The 26,093-nt window shown below is 48.4% G+C and overlaps 8 protein-coding genes across 8 annotated transcripts; 5 read left to right on the top strand and 3 right to left on the bottom strand.

Annotated features, from left to right (window-relative positions):
* Positions 1-438: 438 nt before the first annotated feature.
* N7517_003602 (Sm-like protein LSM2) lies at positions 439-928 on the bottom strand (the record flags this gene model as incomplete). The annotated part of the gene is made up of 3 exons (XM_056721332.1): positions 439-470; positions 598-848; positions 915-928. 3 exons carry the CDS (start codon positions 926-928, stop codon positions 439-441), a joined length of 297 nt encoding a protein of 98 aa, XP_056577582.1.
* Positions 929-4,509: 3,581 nt separating this feature from the next.
* N7517_003601 (uncharacterized protein) lies at positions 4,510-7,533 on the top strand (the record flags this gene model as incomplete). Its single annotated transcript, XM_056721331.1, has 1 exon — positions 4,510-7,533. The coding sequence occupies one exon, from the start codon at positions 4,510-4,512 to the stop codon at positions 7,531-7,533; it is 3,024 nt and encodes a 1,007-aa protein (XP_056577581.1).
* A 490-nt stretch (positions 7,534-8,023) lies between these two features.
* Positions 8,024-8,483, top strand: N7517_003600 (uncharacterized protein; the record flags this gene model as incomplete). Its single annotated transcript, XM_056721330.1, has 2 exons — positions 8,024-8,093; positions 8,173-8,483. 2 exons carry the CDS (start codon positions 8,024-8,026, stop codon positions 8,481-8,483), a joined length of 381 nt encoding a protein of 126 aa, XP_056577580.1.
* Positions 8,484-8,863: 380 nt separating this feature from the next.
* On the bottom strand, positions 8,864-9,299 carry N7517_003599 (uncharacterized protein; the record flags this gene model as incomplete). The annotated part of the gene is made up of 2 exons (XM_056721329.1): positions 8,864-9,156; positions 9,179-9,299. The coding sequence occupies 2 exons, from the start codon at positions 9,297-9,299 to the stop codon at positions 8,864-8,866; spliced, it is 414 nt and encodes a 137-aa protein (XP_056577579.1).
* Positions 9,300-11,881: 2,582 nt separating this feature from the next.
* Positions 11,882-12,772, top strand: N7517_003598 (ribulose-phosphate 3-epimerase RPE1; the record flags this gene model as incomplete). Its single annotated transcript, XM_056721328.1, has 3 exons — positions 11,882-12,124; positions 12,195-12,446; positions 12,509-12,772. The coding sequence occupies 3 exons, from the start codon at positions 11,882-11,884 to the stop codon at positions 12,770-12,772; spliced, it is 759 nt and encodes a 252-aa protein (XP_056577578.1).
* Positions 12,773-13,031: 259 nt separating this feature from the next.
* On the bottom strand, positions 13,032-14,155 carry N7517_003597 (uncharacterized protein; the record flags this gene model as incomplete). Its single annotated transcript, XM_056721327.1, has 2 exons — positions 13,032-13,856; positions 13,940-14,155. 2 exons carry the CDS (start codon positions 14,153-14,155, stop codon positions 13,032-13,034), a joined length of 1,041 nt encoding a protein of 346 aa, XP_056577577.1.
* A 3,567-nt stretch (positions 14,156-17,722) lies between these two features.
* N7517_003596 (uncharacterized protein) lies at positions 17,723-19,680 on the top strand (the record flags this gene model as incomplete). Its single annotated transcript, XM_056721326.1, has 2 exons — positions 17,723-17,980; positions 18,070-19,680. 2 exons carry the CDS (start codon positions 17,723-17,725, stop codon positions 19,678-19,680), a joined length of 1,869 nt encoding a protein of 622 aa, XP_056577576.1.
* Positions 19,681-20,834: 1,154 nt separating this feature from the next.
* N7517_003595 (Acyl transferase/acyl hydrolase/lysophospholipase) lies at positions 20,835-25,519 on the top strand (the record flags this gene model as incomplete). Its single annotated transcript, XM_056721325.1, has 7 exons — positions 20,835-20,878; positions 21,059-21,155; positions 21,212-21,291; positions 21,351-21,357; positions 22,313-22,392; positions 22,448-23,363; positions 23,432-25,519. The coding sequence occupies 7 exons, from the start codon at positions 20,835-20,837 to the stop codon at positions 25,517-25,519; spliced, it is 3,312 nt and encodes a 1,103-aa protein (XP_056577575.1).
* Between the last annotated feature and the right edge of the window lie 574 nt (positions 25,520-26,093).

Below are 26,093 nucleotides of genomic sequence, written 5' to 3'. Positions count from 1 at the left end.
CCAGCCCTGGAGGGTTACATTCGATCTAAGTTTTTAGAGCATTGCAAAATAGTCAAATGGCCAAAAAAAAGTTGCTGTTCATTATTGCAAAAGACATTTCTAACGAGGTATCATGAACAACGCAATCCAGGTGCCAGCATGAGCTATAGGCGGGTAATTCTGACGAAATTGCTTTTGCGGCGTATCAAGATTCATGAGCGGCGATCCAAGGTCCATTTGGTATCTTGGACGCACTCAAGTGGTATGGGAGTTTCGAACATCCTTCGTTACATGAACCCGTCTCCCCGGCCATCAATTGGTTCATCTCAATATTGGGGTCACATGAAACCCCACACTTTTGGCCATATAGTCATTTTCTTTGCTGGAGACCACCTGGTGGGAACAACGGTATTGAAGAGCGCGATGCGTGATTTGTCGTAAAATTGAGGTCATGGTCGTTTACCGAGCTTTGCCAGCCTGGTTGGCAGCCTCTGTATAATGCTCTATTAGTATTGATTCGAAGGGCAATTCCGGTCCCAGCCTTTCTAGATCTTTCAAGTGAGGAGGAAACATAGAATGATCACAAGAGCTCAGCTCGGGGAACAATGCGCAACTCACCTCGCCGTGTGGCATCCTCCAACAACCCCACGTCAACCTCCGACCGAGGCAACATCACGTACCGCACCACACTTCCTCGGATGAACATGTTTTTCACCGAAGACAGGTGAGGGTACTTGGCCAAATCCAACACTTCGATATCATCGAGCTTGATGTTTAGGTATTGGTCGACCGATTTCAAGATTCCACGAATGCGGATGTCATTCTTGAGCTCAATGGTGACCGTCTGGTTTGTGAGAGTCTTGAAGAAGCTGTAATGAAGCAACTATTAGTTTTCATCTATGCAAATTGGGTTTGCGCTTCGCGCCATAGCATACCTAAAGAAAAGCATGGTTGCGGTGGATAGGAAAGCTTGGAGGGGTGCTCAGATGAGGAGAGGTGTGCTGGATCAGAGCGGTGATTTATATTCTGCCGGTGTCGGACGATGCTGTGAGTTTTATGTGAGAGCGGTAACAAGTATCAGCACATTTAGAGGCAAGAATGTCGACAGCGCTCAAGAGTTGGTAAGGCGAGATGCAAAAGAGAAGCCGTCGGAGGTGGTCACGTGCATGTCCCCATATAAGCAGCCAATGCTCCGTCACATCCATGAATTTCCTCCAGGTTGGACTCCCATAAACCAAAAACACCTAGAGAATTGTTCCAGATCCTCCAGCACACATCCTTATCAAACAAATGACTTTACAATGTCTTTTTCTGATCATTCCCCATTCCTCGCACAGACAATGCACATCTACATCCGCTACGGAGTACAAAGCCATGAAATATGCTTTGGCTCATTCCCCATTAAACAAACCTCAAGCCCTATCACACCTCTCTAGTCCTGAAATGGACATGAATATTCACGCCTCGTGAAAGTTGTTCCCTGATTGGATATTTTGCGTAAATTAGGCTGGCTCGGCGCGTATGAACACATGGACAGGAATATAGGCCCACCCATCCAGTGCCTATCACTTAACATCAATTTTCCGAATAAAAAGGTACACATAAACAGGTCTGGACTTGTCATATGAGCGATTGTACTGATCAATGTCTCTTCTTCTGCTCAGTAGGTAGCTGTGGCGCTATAAACTGCTATCTTATTCGTCGCCGGGCCAGTCAACTATGCAACCCGAAGAGTCGCACCTATTAAGAAGATAAGTATCATGTTAATCTGTATATATGAAGTACGAGGCCTATAACAATAGCTTGTTAATATAGGCGAGTTCAAGGAAGGATGTAAGATGAAAGAAGACAGGTACAAGCCGAAACAAATCGGCAATCTAGTCCGACGAGCCTAGAGCTCAATGTCGTTGCTGCTGGTATATCAATATAAGAGAGACTTTATTCGAAATGAATTTCTACCAACACGACACACTCGAAGACCACTTCGAACAGCTACTACTTGATCTTCCAACGCTTCCTTTGTTTGTTTCCCATCATGGCTTACACCACAGCAAACTAGGAGCAGAGGATGTGGCTACTATGATTGGAAAGGCGATACAGCCTACCTGATTTCGTCACCTCATATGTTGGCAAGCAAATCAACAACCTCCTCAGCACTCGGCATTCAAAGAAATGATCTGGCATGTTGTCGAATCCCGTATTGAGCACTGAGGACTGGGACACAGTTGGAGAAGAGACCTTCACCATATACAAACTGAACTTGGGTGCCCCGCTGCTGCGGTCTGATTCGCACGCCACCGGAGAATCAATGTCAGCACGATGGAGATCGTTTCAGGCACAAAGCAAATTCGTGACAAGGCTCTGAGGGATATGAACGGTCGGAAGCTCTAATCCAATAATCGGTGATTACCAATTGGGACGAAATATTATGATCAAGGGCGGCTGGCCTAATGGTAAGGCGTCTGATTTCGGCCGAGCACTGCTCAACACATCTCAGAAGACTGCAGGTTCGATCCCTGCGTCGCTCATTTTCTTTTTTTTCGCACCTTTATTGGATAAATTCCTTTTCTTATATATTGATGGATTTCCATCGGTGATTGTTTTTTATTTGAACACACTACATTGATCTACGTGTTCGGATTCTGGAAAGGGGATCATAACAGATTCTTGATCATTGGTAGCTCATCTGACTATAGAAGAAGACAGTACCAGCGTTAGTTAGATATGCCAGAGGGCCTGTTCGATGTTATTTGGGAGCACTTGGATCCAAACCCGATTGTAACAAAAGTTATAAGCATTAGATGCATATGAGAAAGATAATATTAAAATCTAGATGGTCCAGACATCACGGTATCTACTCACTAGACATATAGGACAGGTGTCTTTCAGCGGTCACATCAGGAACGCAGGTAATGCAAGGCCAACGGGTGTTCTCGGTCTTTCTACAAGTGATTCATCCGATGGTCGGCTATATGGTTCTTGTAGAGCATCTGTGGGTAAGGAATCATGATTACTAGTAATAGGAACCCAATGATTTAGGATAGGTGGGTTATCTAACACAATGCATATTGTGCCGTTGGTCTGAAACGTAATAGTTGAAAATACTTTAGATAATGTATGTAAAGTCACTCCCAATCTCGGAGAACGAAATTATCCTGAATTGGCTACACACATAATCATGATTATAATAAAGTATCAGATATATTGGAACGGTATAGGACCGGCCCAACTCCAGCCTAGTTGTAGACGGAGGCTTTTACGTCAGAGAAGGATACTTTTTATCGAAATTATGATTTATTTAAGAAATAATTGGGACATTCCTGGAGTTATTCCTTTAATGCACGCATCATGATGTTGGGTTCCTATCTTGTATGGAGTTGAGTGATGACTTTTCAACTCCTACAGTAGCGCCAAATTCTGAAAAGCATATCCTAGTAAGAGGGGAAAGGTATACTCTGTACGGAGTACAGTTATTCACATCTCAATATGAGAAAGACTCTATGATTTGTATTGAACTACTTACTAGACTCTACGCGCCTTTAGGTCACATCTGTGTAAGCAAGAGATGTCAATAGTACATGATCACATACACTAGAAGACAGAAAAATGTGACAATGAGGTCAATTAGCATGAAATTTCTATTATTATTCCTTGCTAAGAGGACTGTACCTCTCTAGCGTGCAGTAGTAGAGTGTACAGCGTTGGACTTGGCAACCATTTCCCCTCACTTTTCTCACCTTTTTTCCCTTCTCTTCCCGATCGACAGCTCGTCTTACCGACTTTTGTATCATGGGACATTAATTATGATGACTTTGCTACCTGTTTAGGTGTTGGAAAGGTGCATAATTGATGTTCCATCCACCTCGGACAGTCACTAATTTGGCTAAAGATAGTAGCCCGGCGCCTACAGTCAGCCAATCACCAACCTCTTCACACTGCATCTCACTCTCATCCCACCACCCCAGGCGGTTCGTCACAGTAACTACGAACCTCATTGGTTCCTTTTCGCATTTTTGCACCTCGTTTACTCGACTCTTGCTTAAAAAATGGTCTTGGCTCTTTGCTCACGGGTGCAACCCCTGTTCAGCGCGACGCGCCCATTTCCTCTCCACCAATAACATCAATGTCCGCTACCCTCCAGACCAGGATTATTGGATGAATTGTGCCCAATCCTGCAGTAGTCTCTTTAACGGAGTGACTCTTTCTGAAGATGGATCGGCTGGTCACTGCACGTACCCCGTGGCTGGTGGAAAGCGCCCAATTGACTATAAACCCTTCCCAACTGCCACAACTTCTCTGAAGGCTAGCGTTCTTCGTTTTGTTGACTTCATTTTCTTATGCTCGGTGCCTATAGCTCTGGTAGCTTTTGCATCTGTTTTATTTCTTAGTGTTTATCTTGTCTTGCTTTCCATCACTCACTTCATAGACCCGTTGATCGGTGTCGCCATTTCCTACTCGAGATACCCATAGATATTTCCCGTGAGCAAGTCACACAAAACCAACATCCAACAGTTTGATCAGGCCTGCAATATGACCGATACACTCCGCTCGACTGTGCGATTTCCGCCCCTTCGGCAGGCCCGAGGGACGGTGCTTAATACTATAATGGAGGATACGCGCGAATCTCATTTCGCTCAAACAAGCCCGAAAGGCTCAATACCTTCCCGACTCACACCGGCAGCTATCAGTCCCAAGTTGAAGTTGCAGACTAGCGGGTTCTCAGTGCCAACACATGCCCGGCTCGCACGCTTAATGTCACCTCTCTCGGCCGGGACTACCTCGTCATGCTCAGATACTGAATGGCAGTCTCAGATGCGAGGATTCCAAGGATACGATGACTTGTACGATGCCACAGACTGTGATAGTATTGATGACAATGAGACCGAAATTAGCGATTCGTGCTTTTCCCCCGATACGCGGCCGTCGAGCTTGATTACGCCAATTACCCGAAACTCGGTGACCTCAACTGGGAGTCAGAAGCTTTCTCTGACACTTAAGATTCCCTCATCTACGATGTGGCCGTCAATTAACGGGTCCCTCAAGGGCTCCCCAGTGCCGCCGACACCTCCAGCCAAGATTCCAGTCTCGCCAGCAGCGCTGTCGATGCTCAGTCGTTCTGTACCTGCCTCATATGCCCCTCCTTCACTTGATGGTAGTATGACTTCGGACCAGGAATCAATCAACAGTGCATTGGCTACACCGGACAATCAATCTCTGCCAGACACCAACTGGGATGCCCATGATATACATGTTCGCCGCGATATGGACGGAAGTGAAAGTGACCTAGACAATGGTGATGCCAGTTCAGACATTCAGACTGTGCCCATTGCTATCGAGACCGAGCATGAGGACTGGCGTCATGTCTTGGGGAATTTCCCCCGGATTCCCACTGCTCATGCATATTCACCCTCGCTCTCGCCCACGCCATCTTTTTATCTGAATAACGAGCCCATTCCCGAATATGATGACTTGTACGACCCACCAGCGCCTATTAACCAAGGTGTCTTCCAGCCTGACTTGGCAATGCTACACCACACTCACTTCAATGGAACACCCGACTCGTGTTCCGAGACCTCAGCAGATAATGGCGAGATGTGGCAACTCCAGCCGCCTCCCAATCGCCCGAGGAGTGCTGACGGGGTCACCCCCGCATCTGAACTGTCTGGATACAGTTTCACTGACCTGAGCATTCCATCTCCCGGTGGCTTCTTTGCCTCTCTGGCGCCCCGTGCACGTCACACGTGGGCAATCCCCAACACCAACTACCAGCCAACGTCGGCGGCTGCAGAGGGTTTCTATAACCTCCCTTGGCGTCGGGATGAAGGAGAGATTGTTGAGCAGGTAGTTGAGTGGCCTGAGCGCCCTGTTGATGAAGCTCCAATCACAGCGGTTCGTGACGAGGAGGCCCCGCTTACTGCCATTCGACTTCCCTGTGATACACCCACTCGTCGGTCTATCTACCAGGATAGCCCCATGAGTGCTGCATTTGACGCAGTTCAGGTTCAGGAGATCCCCCGCTCCGGGAACGGATATGAGTACGACGAGTGCTATGATCAAGAGCTGCAGGAGCGTGCAGTTGCGAGCCACGACCGCACCAGTGTCTGGCTGTCTGCTCAAGCATCCTACCTCTCCGCTCTCAATGAGACAAATCCCGTGAATGACATCGAGCCTGTCGAACCGTCTGAGGCGTCTGATGACGTCGAGGCTGAAGTCGAAGAAGACACAGAAGATTCCTCCAAGAAGATGGTGCGATTCGCCGAAGGCGTTCCCGAATCCCTCAGTCCTCTGCCCCCGTTCCTTGCTAGCAAGGATTCAATTTACTGGCAAGGCTTCCAGTCTATTCGGGCACGATCAATCAAGACCGACGGGTTCATGCACCGCAATATGCGCTACGATGCTGTGCAATCCATGCGCCTCGCCATGACTGACTTGCACATCAACTGCTTGCTGGGCAAGTATGAGCTTGTGCGCCCGGAGCGCCCTGCTTACAAGGGTCCTTTCGCCAAGGCACCACGCAACTCAGTGATTACCACCGAGCTGGCCGAGAAGGCCCAATTCGACAAGGTGGAGAAAGAGCAGCTGGTTCTTGCTCAGCTCTCCCAGCCCATGTGGGCCATGGATGCTCTGCGGTCGCTCAACGGCGGCAACCTGCTCACAAGTCCTGCCCAGCGCGTGCTTACACGAGCCTCATCAAAGCCCAAGCTCTCACAGGGACAACGCAAGCGCAGCTTCCGCATCCTAGACCTTGGTGGTCACTCCTCCTGCGACTGGGCTTGGCAGGCCGCGTACGAGTTCCCAAATGTCAAGGTTTACACTGCTACCTCCAAGGGCCAGACCGTAAACAGCGCCATTAAAGGCCCTGCCAACCACCGCCAGGTGACCGTCGCCAACCTCTGGGAGCTGCCATTTGGCAACAATCAGTTCGACGTCATCTCCGCGCGCTCATTGCACGCACTGCTCAAGACCGAATGTCCCGCAGGCAAGGACCGTGACGAGTACGACCTTGTTCTGAAGGAATGCATGCGATGCCTCAAGCCAGGCGGCTACCTCGAGTTCCAAGTCCTTGACGCCGAGATCTCACGGGCGGGGCCGTACGGCAACACAACATCAGTGGAATTCGCCTTCAACCTGCGCAACCGTGGGTACGATCCACTGGCGTCCAAGAGCTTCGTCGGTCGTCTCCGCAACACCGGATTCGTCGACACACAGCGCGCGTGGATGTTCCTCCCCATGGGTACCGAGCCCGTTGAGCAGGAGCCGCTGCGCGAGACTCCCGCGCCGCGTGTGCAGAGCCAAATTGAAGATTATGAGGCGGTGCAGGGGCCGATTGGTAGTACTGCGGATATTGCCAGTATGACTGGATTGATTGGGGGGTGGATGTGGGAGCAGTGGTTACTGAAATTGCGAGTAGAGATGGGTCGTGAACGGTCCATGTTGCTTGAGGGTCTTGGTGGACTGTTTGATGAAGGGAGGAAGAGTGGCGCGGGCTGGACCTGCCTGTCTGGATGGGCTATGAAGCCGAAGAAGAGTGTGTCTTTGGCTTCGTCTATCTAGGGGGTCTATCTTTATGTATTTAGCCCTGGCCCTGGTGGCTCGCAATTAATGTAATGCTTTATGTCTGATTCTACTTCAATGACACTTATACAATATCAAGTACAGTAAAATGTGGTGATGCATAATATCAGAACGTACCTGCCCAGGTGAGCTTCGCACCTGGGCAATCCACCTTCCCCAGTCGATAATTTCTTTTCACCTCTCTCTTCTTTTCTCTCTTCTTTTCTCCCTTCAACTTTCACGTTGCTCCCATCTCTACTTCGTCTTCATTTGATCTACATTACACTCGATCCACTATCTTTCCCGAGCTTCGACATCCGAAAGCAAATAATCAATAGGGTCGACTCCATCGGCAAGGCTATAGGCATGACAGGCCCCACAAGTCTTCGGGCTCGATGGTAGGAGTAGTGATGATCAAATTGATTATCAATAGCATAGCCAAGGGCGGCTCAACAACACACAGTGGGTCCTCACGGACCAGCACTTGAAGATGGGAGGAGGGCCGAAAGGGCCAACAGGAGGAAAGCATGGTCGAAGTGGTGGCAGCCTTGGGACGAAGGGTGAGCAACTCCAGAAGCGCTTGTGGGAAATGGAGGTATTAGGAAGGGTCATATACTGACTAAGAATGCCTGTCTCTAGCCATCGTGATCGAGAGTATCGCGCCTTGGGTCGACATCGACAGGAAATGCGACCGCACACAGACAGACAACCATACCCAGCTCCACATCATTCGTGAGGACTCCACTAGCACAGCAGGGCCCGAGGAGAAGAATGGCAATCAAATAATGGGCACTCCGATGGTGTATTTATTGCTCACCGAGTCACCACCTGGGTATCATCTCCCTCCGCACCTCGAGGAGCCTGGCTCAATGGGCCGGCTTTTTGACGCCCTGAAGAGCAAGTCTCGGACCAGGAAGAGGGAGTGTGGATGGAATGATGTGGTGCCATGACTAATTCAAACCCAAACCATCATGGCCTGCCGTCTCGCTAGCAATAGGCACATAGACAGAGCTTGTGACCTTAGGACCATTTGATAAGAAGTCATTTAGCAAATCATTCTCAAGTAACGAGACATCTAGCGAATGATTAATCAAAATATATTGTTAGTCTTTCCCAAAAATGTGCTGCCACCGAGACTTTAGTGTTGACTGCGTCTTTAAAGGGTGAAAGTACCAATCTGCCATTTTGACAAGATAGGGCGAGCCACGGATTTTAAGCATTTCTTCGAACCCTTTCCTCATCTTCTCTTTTTCTTCATCTGGAAGATCGAAGCCGCGAAAGCCGATACAGTACCGACACTCTGTAGTGCAATGACCTCTACCTCTCTTGTCTATAAATGCCTCTGCGCGCAACATCCACAGTCCCGGCTGCAACATCCGCCTCGATCCGAACAATCCTGTACCAGTTCCTCTCGCATGAACCATTTAGGATCACGCCTTAGGCTATCATAAACCTCTTTCAATCCCCGTCTCTCCGCTCGGTAAAGGGCGTACTCTTTTCTTGGATATTGCAGTTGAGCGTTTTTAAGCTGTTGATTCGCTTTTTCAAGTTGAGCCCTAGTAGACTCAATAGCCGTGGCCTTGTTAGACTGTGCCTTATAGGACTCGATAAAAGGACATGGCTCTGTGTTATAACGTTTCCTCACGCCACGTTAGTTCGCGTAGAGCGCGCTCGGCGAGAAGTACATCGGCGAGTTTCCGTTGGGAGATACAATTTAACCCGTATATAAGAACTTCATAATTCTCTGTTAAGTAGAAAGATTTCATATTGCGAGTGGAAAACTTAGTAATAAGGTAAGAAAGCCTTAGAAAGTACCTGAACAAATATAGAGAAGAAACAGAAATAGAGAATCTCTTGCTATACTATAGCGTCACTAGGCCGCCGCCTAAAAAGGCGTTCTTAGTTACATATTGATACTTTCATACATGTCGCTTCCGATTAGACCTGTCTTTGCTCAATCTCTACGGTGACTTCGCTCTTTATCTCTTCGTCATTTGATTATTCGCAAACTGACGTGAATATCCAGTCACCATCCCCTACTCAGGTATTTTCAAGACCCCCCATCTCAAATAAGCACTTACTTATCATTTCCTAGCTATAGAGAGTTCTTATCCGCGAGATCCCATACGATCCCCGTGTCGCAAAGATGCCTAAGAACCTTATCGAGACGAGGGAGCATACTCTCGACCACTCAAAGTTAAGAACAAACGTTACACTCCTTTTTAAACTACGTGACCCGGTCATTAATAAGTGGTCTGATTATCCTACCAATTTCGGTGATGAGCAATACAGAAACACAATTACTCGCGGCTGGAATATCAGGAGGGAGTATCAGTATAGACATCTAGGCTATTGCTATATGTTCGACGAAGAGAAATCCAGAGCCGAACAATGGAAATCCGCGTTTGAAGCCTACTACAATATTTCCTACAATGAGCAAAGCACTCGGCTCATTCGATTGCTTAACATAATCGCAAATGTTCAATCCTTGCGTCGTTACAGCCAACCGAGAACTTTAAGAGAAATTTGTTTTGGATATGATCCTGTTGTTTCAACTACCTACCCCAGAACCGCTACTATCTGGGACAAGCCTTCAGACTCTGAGCGAAGCTATGTGAATACTGAGTGCTTCTGTAGGATTCATTGTCTTCGTGCTGTATCAACTCGACTCAATGACCCTAGCATGCATCACATTTTGAACTCCCAACTAAGAAGGCGGGTTCCTCTCGCTCATGTCTGACCTGCCCCAAGGACACGTGGTTCGCTCATTCTCACGTCGGTCAATCTCGAGGCAGATCACACGCACCATTCTCTCCAGTAATGGAAATCTTTTTGTTAATTAAACCAGTCGTTCTAGCGTTGTTCCAGCACTCTTTCGGTGTGGCTTCTTTCCCTTGTGTTGTAGCCCGAAGGATGATTCAGATAGCCGCTATTCATCCGTAGAATCCCACCTGAGACGGGCCGTTCTAGGTAACACCTGGACACATCGGCGACTCTCCCGTATCTGGATTGGGACGAACACGTGGAATGCATTTTGAGTCAAGCTGACGAGGCAGAGAGTATAGGTGGAGTTCTGACTAGTCGTTTCAAGGGCCATGACCAAGTGGTTTCAGGATCTACATCGCTACATATAGCACTCGGACTCTGGTCAACTGCGGGTGGATTCAACGAGACAGTTTCAACGCTGCCCAAAGGCCCGGGATACTTGCGGATTTATAATCCGTGTTGGGACCCTATGTAGCATTTGTAGATAGGATGGTAAGCCATGTTCTTCACAGTGATCTACCCCACTACGGCTCCCGTCTCTAGATGTATACTCTTCTATTATTTCAACTTAAACCTCAATTTGAGAACAATTTTGAAGGAAAATATCACATGAGAATAGAGTACAAGTAATAATTCAAGCCTATTACTCACATATTAGCATAGGTAAAACATTGGGATATATCCATAGACAAAGTGCTGACGATACGCCGGAGCAGTGTGCCCCGCTAGAAGCACAGACAATGGCCCACTTTGCTAAGCACGACATCTCCCTTTGGGCAAAGCGGTTATTCTAACGGCTATTGACTGGGCTGCAATGAAGAGTATTTGTACCCGATCTTCAAGTCACAGGGATGTGCTGTAACATGATCGGCGAAAGGGAGATTAGCTATGTTGTATTCATAATATGTAAATTGCACTGATCATCAAGCCACTAATAAGACATCTATAATGTGGTACGAGCGGTCACGCAAGTCAAAATTCAAGAAATATACATGCAAAGCCCTGCTTAAGATAGCTACCGGGATACCAAGATTGGAAGGCGAACCTGTACGAGAAGACTGTCTGATTGGTCGTAGCTCTATATTCTGCGGCTTCGACGCAGATTCTAGGCGATACCTATTCGATCTTAGATCGGATAATCCTAGTAAACCCCTGTCTATCAAGGTCAGCAGACTTGGATATTTTTTTTTTCCGGAATCACCTAAATAGGTCATCCAGAATGCATACTCCGTAGAAATGCCGATCTATTTTTTTTTCTTCGCCAGATGATCTTCATTTCTATGAATCTATGAACATGTAGTGGATATAAGTCAAGATTGTAGATGAATCGAGCCTGACACGTGAGAGCCAGAACCCTTATCATTGCATCACGATATATCAAAAGGAGAGAAATGTTCTGGACTTTGTAAAAATGTAAACCTATTTCCTTAGTGTTTATGGATTTACGGTGAAGCCGGAATATCCACTCTTCGCCACTGATGTAAACACCTGGAGCTTCATATCTTTTTTTTTCTTTAAATTCCTCTTCCCTTCCATATTCTTTCTCCAATTCCTCCCCCACTATTCACTCCCCATATACATCATGGCACCACCAGCTATCATCGCTCCCTCCATCCTCAGCGCCAACTTCGCCGATCTAGGTCATGACTGCTCTAAGAAGATGGAGCAGGGCGCAGACTGGCTGCACGTCGACATTATGGACGGCCACTTCGTCCCAAATATGACAATCGGCTGCCCCGTCGTATCGCAAATCCGCGGCTGCGTCGATCGTCCCTCCGAGCCCTGCGGTCGTGGCACTTTTGATTGCCACATGATGATTATGGAGGTTAGACTTCCCTACCCGCATCATTCCGGAACCGTCATGAGCTCCCCCGCTGACCGTATTTCCTTAACAGCCGCATAAATGGGTCGGAGAGTTTAAGAAGGCCGGTTGCGATCTCTACTGCTTCCACTATGAAGCTGCCGTTTCCTCCGTCGCCGCAACCGATCCTACAGATAAAGAAACTACCGCTCGTACCAGCCCCAAGCAATTGATTCGCTATATCCACGAGGAGGGTATGCAGGCGGGTATCGCTATTAAACCCGATACCCCCGTCGATGTATTGTGGGATATTATTGAGAGCGAGGACCCCGCGGAACGACCAGACGTGAGTTTTTCGTTCGGACCCTTTGTCAGATTCGGTGATTTTCTAATACTAACGTTTCACAGATGGTTCTGGTCATGACCGTGCACCCCGGTTTCGGTGGTCAGAAATTCATGGCTTCCGAGCTTCCCAAGGTCGCCGCCCTGCGCAAACGCTACCCCGATCTGAACATTGAGGTTGACGGTGGTCTTGGTCTGGGTACAATTGAACAAGCTGCGGATGCAGGTGCCAATGTGATCGTTGCGGGCTCAGCGATTTTCGGCGCACAAGATCCTGGCGACGTCATCGCGAAGCTGCGCGAGGCTGTCCAAAAGCGTCGCGGGGAGTAAAGGAACCCCGGTACATAGCACAAAATGGGGTTTGGGTGTTTTGTCTTTGGCCTTGGTGTTGTCTTGAATTTTTATATTATACATTCTTAATCACGAGTTATGAATGGCATTTACATGTGGGAGTCAACTGTCCACGCTTTCCGAATTATTTACATTTTCATGTACGAAAAAATCGATTGTAACCTTGTCAGGCATTTGATGTACAGATGTCATAATCGTCGAATTCGTGAACTGCAACTCCCTCAATCATCGTAGTTGCCTACTCCGCCGACTTGGGAACCAGCCCTGCCTTGGTATCATCCTTCGCACTAGTGACTTTCGGCTCGGGCTTGGGTTCTTGAGGCGCCACAGCCGTCGCAATCATTTCAGCGATCGCATTGCCCTTAGGCTCATTGGGTTCCATGAGCTCTTCCTTATTCTCGATAACCACATCGGTACCAACCGGACTTGGGACTTCCTCGATCGACTGGGACTTTGTCTTCTCCGCAGCCTCCTTGCGCAAAGCGTCGAGATTGCCCGTAGGCTCTGCAGAAATGGACTGTCTGATCTCATGCACCGTCTTGTCTTGATCCGCGTCCTCAAGGGTCGACACCCGGGACCCGCGGTGATGTCCAACCAACCCGAGCATCTCTGCGTTATCCACGTGGAAGTTCGCCGAGGACATGGCCGCTTGTTCGGGAACTAGGGTCGGGCGTTTGGCCGTCTTTGGTGAATCCGGAGCGGTGTCGGGTAATTCGGGGGCCACTGAGCCACGGTGCGCGCGGCTGGCAGGGGGTACTTCTGTAGCCTGCTCTTTAACGGACTCTTTCTTATCCTCCGACTTGGCCTTCGCCTTGGTGGCAGCCTCAGAGCTAGCCTGGCGCAAGGCCAGCACAGCCATATCATCCTTCTTGTCTTCGGGCTTGGTAACGGGAGGGTCTTGGATCTTGATCGTGGAGGGTTTGGGGGCAGGTGCCGGCTCGGTTTTGGTCTCGGTCGCTGGGAGAGGATTGCTGGTGGCAGGCATTCCACCTAGGTCCTGGACGCTGTTTATTACCATGCGTAGTTCGCCGAACTCGTTCCATTCTTCGACTTCTTCAAGATCCTACAAGTCGGATTAGCGCTGGACTCCTAGTATGACAGGACTGCTTTAGAAGCTAGAATACATGCAAGGGGGCTGTCACATACTCCCACAATATCGCCGTATTTCACCAACCCTGGAAGCTTCTTGCCCTTGGAGCGTCGGCCCCAGAGTTTCCGGGCGGCCTCGTCGGTGGCGACATCAACAGCGCGGAAGGGGAGTCTGTTGGCTTTGAGGATTGTCTCGATTCTGGAGGTCGCGGTGACGATGTGCGACGACCCAGCGGTCAAGGAGGTGTAGAGGTAGAGGGTCGAGTCTGGCATGGTGTGTTGAGAGTGGAATGAGGGTTGAGGGAAAGGGTGAGTAAAAGGTTCAATTCATTCAGGGGTTAGTCTTGTATTCCTCTTTGATTGAGCATCTACGAAGTAGAGAAAAATAAATTATTTCCCCCCTGTGACATTTATGACGTGGCTTGGATATCACGTGCGGATTATTGTTTTGTCGATTTCAACGCAAGATTCTCCCCCTATATATCATCATTTCCCATACTTGATCGATGATGTATAATTTCAAGTAAAATCTCTCCACAGCCGTTCCATGTGTCCAACGGCTATCTGCCCTGGAAAATGGGCCCAGTGTGGCAACTTGACGTCAGATCCAGAGTTACAGATATCCTGGAATATTCTGGTGGATTTCGGCCTGTTCGGTTTCAGTCTGGAACAAGTCTTTGAAGATATGTACTGTACTAGTGAAACCCTGAAAGGGTAACCCGACATCCATAGCTATACATATCACATGTTCACTATCAAGCATCATTAACTGGGCTAAGCTCTGAGTGCATGACCACTACCCAGAAGAGTGCTGGTAATAAATAGGCTTTAGTAACGTCAAAGAAAATGGGTTGGGCATCTTCCTACGGAGTACTTTAGGCACCTTCACTATCAACTATAGATATCAGTTGGCTCCTTATAGATCTTTACATATGTAGTCATCCAATTGTAGGGCCTCGGGGTGCTATTGATAATGTCAATAACCTGGACTGGATAATCATCTTGGTGAGACTGCCGAAATATAACTTTCATACCTTACATCGTATAACGAGAAGAATGTATTCACTGCCTGAAAGTACCCAACAGCCTGATATATGTTGTATCTCAGGAAAGTCACAAGCACGCAAAATAGAAAGTGTGCGGCTGTAAGATATATATCCCCTATTGGCTGGGAAGGAACAAACATAAAATCAGCACCAGGAATCCCTGTGTTATAGCAGGAATATATATCCCGGGCCTTTGAGAGGAAGGTACGAAGAGCCTCAAAGAACGCGTCCTATCCTGGAGGCGCAGCGACATGCATAACAGACCCAACCTACTGACTCAAGCATCCGGCCTACTTGAGAATTAGGCCATGGAACAGAACTTGCATGACATCTGGTGCTGACATGCGCTCTCCCCGAATCATGCAACTGCAGCTCAACTGACTCGGCGTCTGGGATTTATCGCCATTGGAGCCAGCTCACTTCGTCTATCGCCAGTCGGCAAACGGGTCGAACTGCACCATGTCACGCGATCGGCATAGAGAAGCAGGCTGCAGCTGTATGCGTTTAAATCCCGGGGAGTGCAGTGTGGTAGATGCCGCGGAAGTATACAAACTAGAAAGCGGGCATGGAAGATACATATTCTAAACCCGTTCTATCCCGAGCCCAATATTTCTGTGAGCTTGGGGAGACAATATCATCAGCTGAGCCTTGGGCATCGGGGGCATACTTATGTTAAATCAATACGGAGGACGCAGTATAGGTTTCCCATTTCAGTGCGATGCATTAGAATGACTTTTCCCCGTGCACACACCTCGAAATTTACAGCCTATCACTCATGGTGGCTCATCTTGATATTTTGCTAGTCCCACGTGTGACCTGTCCTATTTAAGACGACCTCGAATTGCAGGAAGCAACTCAGAAGCTCGAGCATTAATGCAGGGGCAACTTATCAGCGTCTCGGCCGTGTAACCACCGAAGACCTAGACCAACTCTTGACATGGATGGCACGATAAACACCCAAGGAAATTGTACTATAGGAGTATTGAATGCCTATCCCTTATTGCCATGAAATAACGAAGCTCAAAGATGTCAGGAGGCAAGGATCGGAGTTGACGGTGAGGGCTAAATTCGTGTCGAACGTTAGGAGGACTCTGGAACACCCCGTGGGCGATGGATCGTCAACCAGAAATTCGCCCATTCGACAGGAGATAATTCAGTGTAAGAATGCCCAGCCGGCGATCCTCATCAACTACCCCGTACGGAGGACCCCGTACTCCGTATGTTGTGTTCTCTCATGAAAGTCTATCCTGAAACAGAGACCGATGTGATTGATCAAACTTAGGCAGTTGAGGTACTTTGGTCTCTTTCTTATGAGCCCGAGATTGCCGCTCCTGACGAAACAATGGTAACGTCAGTAGCCAACGCTCAGGATCATCATAATGGAGCAATAAATGTCCAACCATATCAGGAGACTGATCCACCCAATCTTGGAAGGCCGTGGAGCCTCCGTAGCATCGCACCAGTAACCTCGTTTATCCCAAATAGTCTCCGTACAGCCATCACGTGGAAGGGATGATCCATCGCTAGTGTGTTCAGTTGGAAGAGACCATTTATTGGGCACGTTAAGCCAAAAATAACCATAGAATTTTCAATGTTAGAACCTCCTTATATTGTAGAACCAACACAAGCAAACTGTTTGATATAGGGGCTATCCCTGACCAGCCACAAGCATAATTGGGAACCGTGGGACTACTGCGGGAAGGACCCACGGTAACACGTGAATCGAACCGTTCTTTGGACATACTCTATTTCCTCGGGGATTTCTATATTACTTCATTAATGAGTATATTGTTTGCTTTCTCTGGGCATTGGGCGCTGAATCCGCGAGTGTCATCTGCATGCCCCGGTAGTCGACGTGGCAGTCGACGCGCCCGAGCGATCTTAGTCCGACCGTACTCCATACATGGCAAATGGATCCTAAGGGGGGTTATGGCTGTGCTAGAGGGAAAAATGGGCATTTGCGGATTCTTTCGGGCTCCCGCTGTAGGCGCTTGCTAGTGAAGGGAAAAGTGACTTGTTTATGTATTGTGTCCATGTACCCCAGTCTACATGTATCAGGTCACCTTTTCGTAAGCAAGGACACATCTGCTGGCTCGGGTCACTCTCGGGCTGATCCGGTTCGCTGCCTCACTTTTAGTTCTTTTTTATTTTTCTCGGCCGTCTGCAACTTCTAACCCAACAGGATCTCGCTTCTAGCAGGCGTCGGCTCTGTCACCCGGGTATCTGCCATTGGGGAGATGGCTTGATGGCTGACTGACCTCGACCTCGACTCGGATACACTGAGACCATACGAAGGAGGATTGGAGGAATTGTAGAACGGTGTAATTGGAAAAAGAAAGACATTACGCGAACGTCTTAAGGGCCCAGACCGATGATCGACTACCATGTTTGTTCGAGTATAGTATTCTCTTGCTAAGTGCCAATTCTCGTATCTCACTTTGTGGGGAGTATCCTTCATCGTCGATCAGAACTTTTGTCTTTTCTTTTATCTACTCGTCTGCCCAATCTGCATCTTCTTCTCCCAACTGTTATTTTTTTTTGTCTGATCGTTTCCTTCCCCGATTTTACTATACATTTATCTCGCAGATCTTCTTCATCTTGATTGCATTGATAAGATCTCCTATTCCACCCATTTAATAATTGTTTTTTTTTTTCTATTGCGCTCCAATTCTACGTATGTCTTGCCTACCTATTCTCACAAAGCATACGCTAACCATTCACAGACATACATCCCTTCTTCATTTGATTACTGATAGACAGTTACTTCCCCGGCCATTGTGACGAGGAACCCACCATGACTGTCAATCTGGATGACGAACTGTTCACCAGTGCCATCTCTGGATATCGCGAAGCGTTTTTGGTCCAACACTCCCACCTCTCGGAAGATGAACGAAATCAGCTCTGGATTGAACGGCTAAGTCAGTTCATCCCCAACCGGGATACCAACTGGCAGCCAGCTGGGGGCCTGGGGAAACGGACTCGACAGGATGCGACACCACGGACGTTGCCATATTCTGATTCGGGTCTTCCTCGGGCAAAACGGAGAGCCACCGTATGTGTGACCTTGGTTACTTGCTCCAGCCTTCTCTGCTCCGCTCTCGTCTCCTAACCGCCATTCGTCCTTGGATTGACAATTGGCAGACCCCGGATCTCTCGGTCGACCTAACCCGCGACCTCTCCCACGTCTCCTCCCCCGACCTACCTCGGACCGGCGCCTTCACGGGACAAGGCTCCTACCGACACACCGCCATGGTGCGCTCCCAGAGCCAGCAAATACCGGTCTCCCACCAGCCAGGCGGTGGCGCAATGGGTAAACGCCAATCCTTCGGCCCGGTACGGACCCGTCGTCTCGACCATGTCGATGAATTCTCGCCATCCGAGTACGCGAGGTATTTGGACGCATCTCCCAGTCAACCCTTTGACTCCGCCTTGACTTTCGGACTCGCAAATCATGGACAAACCGGACCATCGTTCCCTCAATACCTTGACCGGACGTCCCCCTGGACCGACCAGGCCCCACCAGCTGCGCCAGAGATGTCCCGCAGCACGACCACCGACTCCTTAGTGGGCGGAATCAACATGTTCCGCTTCGATTCGACTGGACCCCAATATCAAGAACCGGTCGGCTCCGTCCCAGAGTGGGTGCCAACATCCACCGGCCTACCGTATCAAGACTCCTTTCTCTCCCCCGTGTACCCTGACCTAGATCCCACATCGTCTTCCCCGTTCTCCCACCATTCTCCCATCTCCCACCCCTCGTCCTTCTCCAACCCATCATTCTCAGCATCCGCTCCCCCAACCACCTCCTTCCACTACCCAATGCCCCACAATCTCCTCCCCTTCGACTCAGTGGATATGAAACCATCCGATTCAATCGACAGCAACAACTCGGCGAACCAGCGCTCCCGTGCCGCACGCCGCACCAAAGAACAGATCGCCCAGGCCGCACGCCCCATTGCCCCCAAAGTCGAATCCGTCGAAAACATCATGTCCCAAATCGACCCGCACACGATGATCCGCATCTCTTCAGCAGACGGCACAACGAAAGAAGTCGCCGCCATCCCCAAGGCCTCCGTGCGGCGACCCCAGCGACCAAAGACATACTGCAGCATCTGCACAGACCATCCAGATGGCTTCCACGGCGAACACGAGCTGCGCCGCCATATCGAGCGCGTGCACGCTTCCATCCGCACCGTCTGGGTCTGCAACGATATCTCGCCTGGCAAGTACTTCCTTTCGAACTGCAAGGCTTGTCGCAATGGGAAACGCTACGGTGCCAATTACAATGCTGCTGCGCATCTGCGTCGCACGCATTTCAATCCCTGTGAGCGGGGCCGTGGCGGGCGCGGGAAAGATAGCGAGAAACGCGGTGGGAAGGGTGGAGGTAACCAGCCTGGTATGGATGTGTTGAAACATTGGATGATTGCCGCTGAGGAAGTCACCGATGAGGCGGCTGGTGGTGGCTCAAACTCCAGGCTTCTGATTCGGAATTCTAGTCGTGTTTCGACTAGGGACCCCGGGTATCAGCTTGCTGTCGCTGCTTGTCGTCTGGTCGAGGGTCAGCCTCCCTATGTTGTGGAGTCAGCTCTGCTGAAGGAGTCTGACCAATTCCCCGACTTTCCCGATGCGCCGTTTGAGTTTGATTTTGAGCTGGGCCTTGATCTCGACCTCGATCTTGAGGGGTCAATGGGTTCGCCGTTCTCGGATTCACAGTCATCCTGTATGCCTGATATTGATTCATGTGTCAAGTGAGCGATCGTAGTTTCATTTTTTTTTCTCTGTGGGTTCTTTGGCGACTGTTCAGAGCACCGTTTGATCGGGTTCGTGTATCGTACTGGATATGGTCAATGGTTAGTGTTGGATTTGGATATATTTGGCGATGTATATTTTTGGGATGTGAGATAAGGGTCTGAACTAATGATAATGAAACTTGACGGTGTCACAACGTTGCAACGGAGATTATCCCGAGGTCGGTATTCAGCCCTGTAGTTTTGTAGTTGGTACCAGCCTCAGAGTGTTCAATGGTATGAGAGTTCAGGTACCGGGTACTGTCCAGGCAGCAACAATACGGGCGGTCAAGTGCCAAGCGGCGTAAATAGCAGCCAACTGCTATGAGTGGCTGAGTCATACCGGAAGTGGGGTCCCGTGTGACCCGGTGGCTGATCATCAACCAATGGAATGAGACCCAAGGAATGTTATTTGTGGCTGACTGCGTTAGTCGGCGATAGGGCTGGAAAACTGTGGCTGAGAGAATTTGGCTGGAAATACTGTGGCCTAAGTACATGATGGGTACCCAGATTCTTGGACATGGAGTCGAAGGTACTGAAATGCTGTTGTTCTTGTGGATTCTTAGTATAAAATGAATGTATTGGCTTGTAAATCACTCATTGATCAAAATAAAAACAATAAATAAATAAGATCAATATTAACTAGCAAATTCGGCCCGTGTGGAGAAGAAGGGGAAAGGGGGAGAGACACAAAGGTACTTCGGAGGTACCTCATCCCTGTCTTCTTGGCAGACAAACTCTACTATCGGGCGCACCGTCCAAGTACCTCTCAAGTACCCCAACAATTTCCTTTTCTGCAATACAACCTTCACAACGTGAGTTACTTACCTTTTCTCTCCTTCTTTCTGACACTCTTAACTCCCTCCCCATCTTCATCACTTTCACCTCGTTCCTCCCTTTTCATTTCACTCGCTTATCTCGGCTCATCACAGCCTCCCCCTTTCGACCAATCTCGGTCTTCGCCTTGTGCCTGGTAGGTGGATTTAACCGCTGTGGCGGCCATTCCTCCACTGTTGACCCTAGTCGCATCACATTGAGGCGCAAGGCTCTATACTGTTGGTTATTATCAAGTCGCTAATTCGTTCGTCCTCACTTTTTAGAAGATCATCTACCGTCGAAATGTCCTATCCTCCGCAGCAACCCCACGGATACCCCCAGCCGGCGTAAGTCATATCGTGTTCACCTTTACCCATGAGATCGGCGGCAGCTGTATCATGCCGAGTTTCCCAAGGCGTGCGTCTGTGCACTTTGCGACCGCGGGAATTTGAAGCCTGGTCCACGGCAACCTCTTATATGGCTTGGTCAATATTTGCAATATGGTTCTGATGAAATTTTGAATGCAGATACGGCGGTGATGGCTACCAGCAGGGCTACCCCCCTCAAGGCGGATACCCCCCGCAAGGATACCCGCCCCAGGGCTATCCTCCCCAGCAGCAGAACGTTAGTCTCGATATTAGCAAGCCACACAACATACTTACATGCTTACCAATTTTCAGATGGGCTACGCTCCTCAGCAGCAGCAACAAGTTCCTCAACAAGAGCAGAAGTCTAGTGATAAGGGATGCCTCATGAGCTGGTAAGTATCCATATTGTCATCGAAGCTTGGAACAGGACTAATGTGAGTGTTTCTTTCAGTCTGGCCGTGATGTGCTGTTGCTTCTTGTGCGAGGAGAGCTGTGAATGCTGCATGGAATGCTGCGACATGTGCTGCTAAGCTCTACGATCAATGACATCGACGATACCTTTCTTCTTGCTGGCGTTGGAATTTCTTGATACGCCCCGCAGCGTTCTTGGACAGACTACTGCACTCTTTCAATTGCAATAATTCATTTTCGTTTCTGTTACATTGGGCTTTTGTTTTCTCTGGACAGAATGCTCCAGGCTGAGTCAAATTAGCTCCAATATCTGTTCATCGCATCCAAGGCTTGATTGACATAGAAATTCTGCGTTGCTCAAATACATGTGCATATGTATTAAATGCTTAAAATTTTGGCCGTGTTAAGTTCTATAATATTATCCAGGAATAATGTGACACGGCATGTCGACTAGCTTTGGCCTCATCTTGGATTAAAATTGGTGATATTAACTTTCTAAATTCTTCTAACATTGTTGCCTCCCAGGTGTTAATCCTTAGAGGGCTTTCTCGTTCTACTCGGGACTGTTATTCCTTCGAAGCACAAAACATTTACCACGGATTTATTTATGGAATTAATAATATGAGGGCGCATCGCTTGTTCTAAGCTAGTTAGTCTCGGGCGCGATTGGCAGATGGCCACTCTCTACCCTCTGCCTAAGCGCCTTGTTCTATGCATTGCTGTCCGGTCGAGTCGAAGATTGCCTGAAACAATAATTAAACTGCAGGAACCCCCGACAATGTAGAAACCTATTGATCTTGTTATTCTTTTGTTAGCACGTCATTTCATGTCGTGTTCGATCATTCGGTAATCTAAGGAGCCTCAACATATATCGACAGCATTATGGCCACAGAGAGTGGGCCAAGCCCACTTGACACCAATGGGTTGTGCCTCTTGTCCCTAGATGGTGGAGGCGTGAGGGGACTATCAAGCCTTCTAATATTGAAGGATGTGATGACACAGCTGAATTCGGAGCGCGAGGACAGTGAGGTCCTCAAGCCTTGTGATATCTTCGATCTAATCGGAGGTACCAGTACAGGAGGGTGTGTATTAAACAAACATCAACACACATTGGGCTGACATATGACACGTATTTAGACTGATTGCCATAATGCTAGGACGGCTGGAAATGGGTGTCGAAGAGTGCATCCTCGCATATACCGAATTGATGCAATCGGTCTTCAGCGAGAAAATCAACAATATTCCAGTTGACTGGTCTGGAAATATTGTATCACAATACGACAGCAAGAAGCTCAAAAAGGCCATTGAAAATGTCATCACGCGTGCTGGGTCATCGCCAACCGACCTGATGAATGACGGGAAGCCCCGTCGCTCTAAAACCTTTGTATGCACAACCTCCAAAGATACATTTCAAGTCACACGTCTTCGAAGCTATCCTGTGCCAAACGATATTGCTTTACCCGCGACGATTTGTGAAGCGGCATTGGCAACGTCGGCTGCGACCAGATTTTTTGATTCGGTTACGATCGGCAATCACCAATTTGTGGATGGTGCATTTGGTGCCAACAATCCAATTGAGGAAGTAGAAGAAGAAGCGGCCGATATCTGGTGCACCACAAGCCGGGCCGTGAAACCATTAGTGAAATGTTTGATTTCCGTTGGAACTGGCAATCCCGCACAACTCCCCATGAATGACAATGTGCTCAAGTTTCTTTCAAAGACACTAGTCAGAATGGCTACTAAGCCGGAGAGTACAGAGCGTCGCTTCATGGCTCGATGGAGTAATGAGGTAAAGGGAAAACGTTACTTTCGTTTTAGCGTCGAACAAGGACTGCAGCAAGTTCACATGACCGAGTTTGAGAAACAAAGTGTCATTGAGTCTGCGACATATGCCTATCTGCATCATTCCTCTCAAAAGGTCCGAGTTCGTGATTGCATTTTGAATCTTTCAGCAAAGTCAGGTAGGACTTCAACACGAGTAACTCCTACTGTTGTGATGAGATGCTTACAGCTCGCAGGAAAGACTAGCATTGACTTTGAAACAACCATACGTGTAAGATATAATCGTTCAGTCTTCAGAAAGACTGCCACATTAGCATGGCTAGTACTAACACTAGTTAGGAACACGGAGCACGACTTTCTCGCCATCGAATCCTGCAAACCCTGCGTTCGTCAGACAGCCAGTTTTACCACAAAAACACCGCTGGCTGGCTTGTTCCTTTTGAGAGGAATTCTCGCTATGTCGACCGTGAATTTGTGGGCAAAATTAAACACAAATTATTTATCAACAACAGAGCCGAAAGGATTGCTATCTTTGGACTTGGGGGAATAGGCAAGACACAAATTGCCCTGGAGATTGCCTATCAAACAAGGGAGCTCTATCCAGATTGTGCCATCTTCTGGCTCCCAGCTGTTGATATGGAAAGTCTTCAACATGCATATCAGATGGTGGCTGATCAGCTTGGAATCGACTTCGATAACACGAAATCATCGAAGGAGGATGTGAAGAGCCTTGTCAAGGCTCACCTAAGCAACCCCAGTGCTGGGCGATGGCTGTTGATTTTCGACAACGCTGATGAGATTGATATGTGGATTGAAAGCAGTGAGTCACCGAATGAAGGGCTGAGGGATTGCCTTCCCACAAGTGACCAAGGCGCCGTTGTCTTTACCACTCGAAGTAACAGAGTGGCCCAGTACCTTGCCGCAACAGACGTGATTCAAATTCCCGAAATGGACGAAAAAAAAGCTACTCGTGTCTTGCGGAACTCCTTGATTGACAAAGAGCTTCTTTGCGACACCGAGACTACCCGGAAGCTTCTCAGTCGGTTGACATATCTTCCTTTGGCTATTGTGCAAGCAGCTTCTTTTATCAACCAGAACGGAATCACATTCACCGGTTATGTTGAGCTTTTGGATGGGCAGGAGCAGAACGCCATTGATGTACTTAGCGAGGACTTCGAGGATAAAGGTCGATACAAAAGCATTCGCAACCCTGTCGCCACTACATGGCTTACATCCTTTGAGCAAATTCAGCGGCAAAATTCCCTTGCTACCGATTATCTCTGCTTCATGGCCTGCATTCAAGAAAGGGATATACTGGTTTCGCTTCTCCCTCGGGCACCAAATGTTGAACAGCAAAAAGCGATCGGCTTGCTTAGCTCTTACTCTTTCGTACGCGTGACGCATGAAGGATCTCGTCTCGATATGCATCGTTTAGTTCATCTTGCAACAAGAAATTGGCTCCAGTCAATCAATTCCCTGCGAAAATGGCAATTAGATGTGCTGCAGGGGTTGGATATTCGCTTTCCCAATACTCACGTGACGAATCGGACTCAATGGCGAGCAGCAGTGCCTCATGCACTCCAGGTCCTTGCCCTCACTGCAAGAGAAGATCCCGTTTTCTATAGAGTCGGTCTCTTATGCAAGGTAGCCACATGTCAAATGGGCGACGGAAGACGCAAACAAGCCGAGGAGCTTTTCAGCGAAATGGTTAAAACCTCGGAAACATTGTTTGGCCCTGAACATGCATGGACTATTGTGGGTCTTTCCGGACTAGCAAATAGCTACTCGGGCCAAGGAAAGTCAGAGAAAGCAATCAAACTCTGCAAGCGGATACTGGAGATGCAGGAAAGACTTCAAGGCCCAGAAAGCATTGAAGCCACAAGAGGTCTTTTCCAGTTAACGGCTGCATACCGCGATGCTCGCGACTACAAGAAGGCTCAAGAGCTTTGCAGGAAAGTCATCCCACGCTACATAAAATCAGTTGGTCCGAACTCTTGGGAGACATTGGATGCTATCTATGTTTTGATGTCGGACTACTTCATGCATGGACGGCTCTCCGATGCGTTAGAGCTGTCTATTCAATCATTACGTATCCACAAACAGAGCCTAGGATTGGAAGATCCCCGAACAGTTGGGGTCATGTCTACGATGGCCATCATATACATACACCTATGGCGGCTAGCAGAGGCCGAATCCTTGTTAACAGAAGCAGTCGAGATCCACAAACGCATGTTTGGAAGTGAACACCCTGAAACTATCCACCTTATGTCATGGCTAGCTGTGACATGGAATTCTCAAGGTCGATATAAAGAAGCCGTTGCCTTGAGAACAGAGTGTCTTCGTTTCAGTGCGCAGTACTTTGGCTTGGATCATGAATATACCCAGGCTCACTACTCAGCCTTGGATGCGTGGACTAGTTCGAAGTAAGTTTCTTGTCACTGGATTGGAATCAGTGATGCATAAACTGACATTATCGTACATGAAGACTGGATTCTTTCTTGAACAGACATGTCCCTCATTTTCGGCGTTCGTATATGATTCTCCAACGAAGGACAAAATTCCCTAGGGCTCCGAAAGGTGACCCCTTGCTTCGTGAAATTCAAGAAGCCATGAAGTTCACATCGATAGGCAGACAGGTCTCTGGCGATGAAATCACCCCAGTTGATGGCCAGATGCTGGGACAAGCTTTTGGTACATCCCATCCCAATGTAGGAGTTGAAGAGAAAATTACAGATAGCAAACCCATCTAAGGGGATACAGAGACAAGTGAATTAATGACCCATTGAACTAGAACAAGTAAACTAGGGAACTAAGGGGAGATAGTACACATATTATATCCATAATATATACGTACGTACTATAATCATAAATATCTGTCAAGGGGATTAGGGTAGAGCCCTAAGCACATGAGTGCCAAAATTCAAAGTCCTCACCATCTTGGAACTCTCCAGAGCCTTCGATCATTCCAACAACCTCAGTTGTCTATTTGAGAGCGCAAATG

This window comes from Penicillium concentricum (assembly GCF_028827145.1).
Source record: "Penicillium concentricum strain IBT 3081 chromosome Unknown utg000002l_segment0_segment0, whole genome shotgun sequence".
NCBI classification, from domain to species: Eukaryota; Fungi; Ascomycota; class Eurotiomycetes; order Eurotiales; family Aspergillaceae; genus Penicillium; species Penicillium concentricum.
Note: the sequence above shows the minus strand (reverse complement) of the source record. Positions and strands in the feature narration are given on the sequence as shown.